Genomic DNA, 3407 nt, shown 5'->3' with positions numbered 1-3407 from the left:
ATTTTATACTCCCCCCCCCCCCCCCCCCCGCCCCGCTCTTGCAGTCAAGCCAACTATGTATTTATTGAACTAAAAACGCAGCTATTAAAAAAAAAAGAAAAAAAGGGGGAAAAAAAAGTAGGGGAAGTTTCTATGACAATAAAAAAGGCTACAACTGTTTGACAGGTAGTTACTGCTGTGTGAGCCTCTCCATTCTATACTCTATAAAAGCAAATGACCGTCGTAAACATCTCGATTTATCATCTGCCATAAAACGAGACTTCAAGGGGCTGAGAACTCAGTCCTTGCTTTCTTCTTTTTCCTCCTCTTCTTTTTCCTCTTCTTCATTCCCTTCTTCTTCCGTTTTCTCCTCGTCCCTGGCCCCCGGCAGCTTATCTTTATTGTTTTCTTTTTTCCACTTCATCCTCCTGTTCTGGAACCAGATCTTCACTTGTCTCTCGGTCAGTCCCAGGGCGTGAGAGACCTCAATCCGCCGCTTCCGTGTCAAATACGGGTTGAAGAGTAACTCCTTTTCTAACTCCAGGGTCTGGTACCGGCTGTAAGTTTGTCTGCCACTGCGTCTTCCGGGAGCTGTGGCTACTAGAGAAACTGCTGCCCTTCCCCCCCCCCCCCAAAAAAAAAAAGCCCCTTTCACCCTTTGCCTATTTAAAGTCCCAAGGGAAATCGTCCTAAAGGAAAGTCGCTGGGTGATTATTAATAACCATGGGGCTGATATTGCTGTTAATACTGGGAGCCAGCTGCCCTTCCCTGGCTCTTCCTGGGGAGTGTTCAGCTCTGGCTGCTTGGCTGGGTGCAGGGAGGCGTGTGTCAAGCTCATTCACAAAAGAGACCTTTCCAGTTTTCCTAAAAGGTGATTCTGGATGGTGAGTCCTGGTGGGCAGCTCCATTTTATAAAAAAATATATATTTTCCTCTGAAAGGTGCATTGTTCACCATAAAAACCTCTCCAGCCTTCCTCCTTCTCCCCATTCCTTTTTCTTTCTTCCTTTCTCTTTCCTTCCTTCTTTCTTTCTTCCTTCCTTTCTCTTTCCTTCTCTCTTTCTTCCTTTTCTTTCTCTTTCCCTCTCTCTTTCTGTCTGTCTGTCTCTCTTTCTCCCTCTCTTTCTTTCTCTCTCTTTCTCTTTCTTTCTTTCTTTTCCTCAAAATGCCCAACTCTTGTTTCCTTTTCCAAATGTTGTTCCCCCAAAATCCAGACTCAGGGTCCTCCTATTTGCTAATATTTCTGCCCTGAGAATTTGAATTTTCTACCAAATCCCCTCTCCCTGTCCTTTCGGTTAGGGCTGTGTGTCTGTAAAGCACACACGCGCGCGCACAGAGAGATGGATATTTGCCTGTGCAAACACAGAGGTTGTATCTGAAGCAACTCGAGATGGACATTTGCAGCAATAGCCAAAAAAGAAAGAGAGAGGACTGAGGTATGTGCAGCTGAGCCCCTGCGCTTCCTTCTGCACCGTCCTTTCTCAATGAGAAAAACAATTTGCAAGGGAAAAAAAAAATATATATATGCTCCAGTTCGCAATGATTGCATCCTTGAGACTACCCCTGGGTCAAAGCTTAGATAAATAACGTGTTTTCCTCTGCGTCTATCTCCCAGCCTCTGGGCCACATCCTCTCTGCGTTAGCCAGGGCTCCTTTCTATTTTCTTTTTGTTGTTGTTGTTGTTAAATTTCGGTGGGGGTCGGGGGGCAGAACTTCGGGGCTCTGATTGTCCTTAAAATTAACACTAACCTTCACATGTTTTGAATTAACAAGGCTTCTAGACAACCTTGGTCCTTAGGTGGGGGAAACTTGTACTTTGAAGTATTTCGGTTTCTGTGCAATTATCTGGGCTCCGCATGAGCAAAGTTCCATTCAGCCCGAATTATTTTGAATTTCCTTTTTTTTTTTTTTTTTTTTTAAACCCAGGACAGCAGACTGTTCTCCTCCACCCCACCCCGTAGCTCTGAGCTAAGTTTCCTTTTCTGCTTAAACTTTTATCTCTAGGCTTTAAGAAACAGATGTAAAGTATTAGTAATACTTATACAAGTTCCCACCTTTCAGGCTTCGTCTCCCAGCGGTTATGAAAGGCTATATGACATTTTAAAGAGCAGTGTATTATCAACATGCAAATAACCTCGTGGGAGCTGTATCTTATTGCCTATCCTCAAGGCAAGCAATAAAAAACAAGTTTTACTTTATTGTGATTTAAGCCTTTTGCAGGGAATCACCTTGCTGGCTCTCTAGCAACTGCTGTCTTGTTTGCTTTCAAAGGTCTTCCTAAAAAGAAGAAACATTAGCACAAAACTGCTCATTTCTTTCATATTTTACATCTACGCCTCTTATATTTATATTTTTACATATATATATATGTATGCATATGTGTGTATGTGCATGTTTATATATCTATACATATGTTTGTGCTTGTATATGCATACATATATATATAGACAGACAGACAGACAGACGGAGAGGAGAGAGAGAGGGAGAGGGAGAGAAAGAGAGAAAAAAATAAAGGAAAACATTCAAGGAGGAGGAAAAAAAGGTCCTAACCGTGAGGTCTCATCCATGGGAACATGAGACTGGGAGACGAATTTTGATTTAAATGCCCTTGTCCCTCGCTAGAGTTACTGTTGGAAGACGATTTACAGTCAGGATATTGTACAACAGTCGTCTCTTGCTGAGCACCATAAAGCGATTGCCTCGGTAGAGCTTCATATCCATAGAATTTAGAAGCGTCTCCGTGACACGCCAAGGCGCATGGGTTTTGCTGGTATCCAGAGTTGGAGATGCTGGAGGTTCCGTGGTGGAAAAACTCTTGGACGTGGTGTGAAGGGTGCTGGAAGGTGGGAGCAGTAGTGCCCGGACCATACACGAGAGCATGGCTCCTGCTAACACTTTGTGGAAATCTGCAGTCGTAGTAAGTTGGCTCCAGCGATTCACCGCCTTTGTACTTGGAAAAGAGAGGATTTACAAAGTAGGAACTCATGACCCTCGAAAAAAAAAAAAAAAAAAAAAGGGGAAAAAAAAAAAAAAAAAAAAAAAAAGGAAAAAAAAAAAAAAAAGACGGCTTTAATTCTAGATTAGTGCGAGATTGTCCCTGGACTGTCTCAAGTCCTGCTTTTTAGTGGCCTTTTTTTTTTTTTAATGCGATCTCAAAGGCGTTTCATGGTGCCTCTGTGTGTCTGTACGGTTGGTTCTCGGTGCTCTTGACTTCTCTTGTAATCTGTCGGTAGGTAGAGCTCTCTCTCTCAATTTCTCTGTAACTCTGCTCCTTCCCTTTAACACCACAGGCAAATTCCTCAAAATCCCGGTGGTGTGGCTTTTTTTTTTTTTTTTCCTTCTTTTTTTTTTTTCTTCTTTTTTTTTTTTTTTTTTTTCTTTTCCCTCCCCGGATCCCCCCCCCCCCCCCCCCCCCCCCCCCCCAGCCAC

The 3407-nt window shown here is 43.1% G+C and overlaps 1 protein-coding gene across 1 annotated transcript; it reads right to left on the bottom strand.

Annotated features, from left to right (window-relative positions):
* Positions 1-277: 277 nt before the first annotated feature.
* Positions 278-2964, bottom strand: HOXC8 (homeobox C8). The gene is made up of 2 exons (XM_009278377.1): positions 2529-2964; positions 278-570 (listed from the first exon to the last, which is right to left on the bottom strand). The coding sequence occupies exons 1-2, from the start codon at positions 2962-2964 to the stop codon at positions 278-280; spliced, it is 729 nt and encodes a 242-aa protein (XP_009276652.1).
* Between the last annotated feature and the right edge of the window lie 443 nt (positions 2965-3407).

Source organism: Aptenodytes forsteri, unplaced genomic scaffold (genome assembly GCF_000699145.1).
Source record: "Aptenodytes forsteri isolate BGI_AS27 unplaced genomic scaffold, ASM69914v1 Scaffold162, whole genome shotgun sequence".
Taxonomy (NCBI): domain Eukaryota; kingdom Metazoa; phylum Chordata; class Aves; order Sphenisciformes; family Spheniscidae; genus Aptenodytes; species Aptenodytes forsteri.
This window is presented reverse-complemented; position numbering and strand designations above follow the sequence as displayed.

Coding starts and splice junctions, on each gene's coding strand:
- HOXC8 (XM_009278377.1), bottom strand. CDS start 2,964: ATGAGTTCCTACTTTGTAAATCCTCTCTTTTCCAAGTACAAAGGCGGT. Junction 571..2,528: donor CCCATGGATGAGACCTCACG/GTTAGGACCTTT, acceptor TAGTAGCCACAG/CTCCCGGAAGACGCAGTGGC.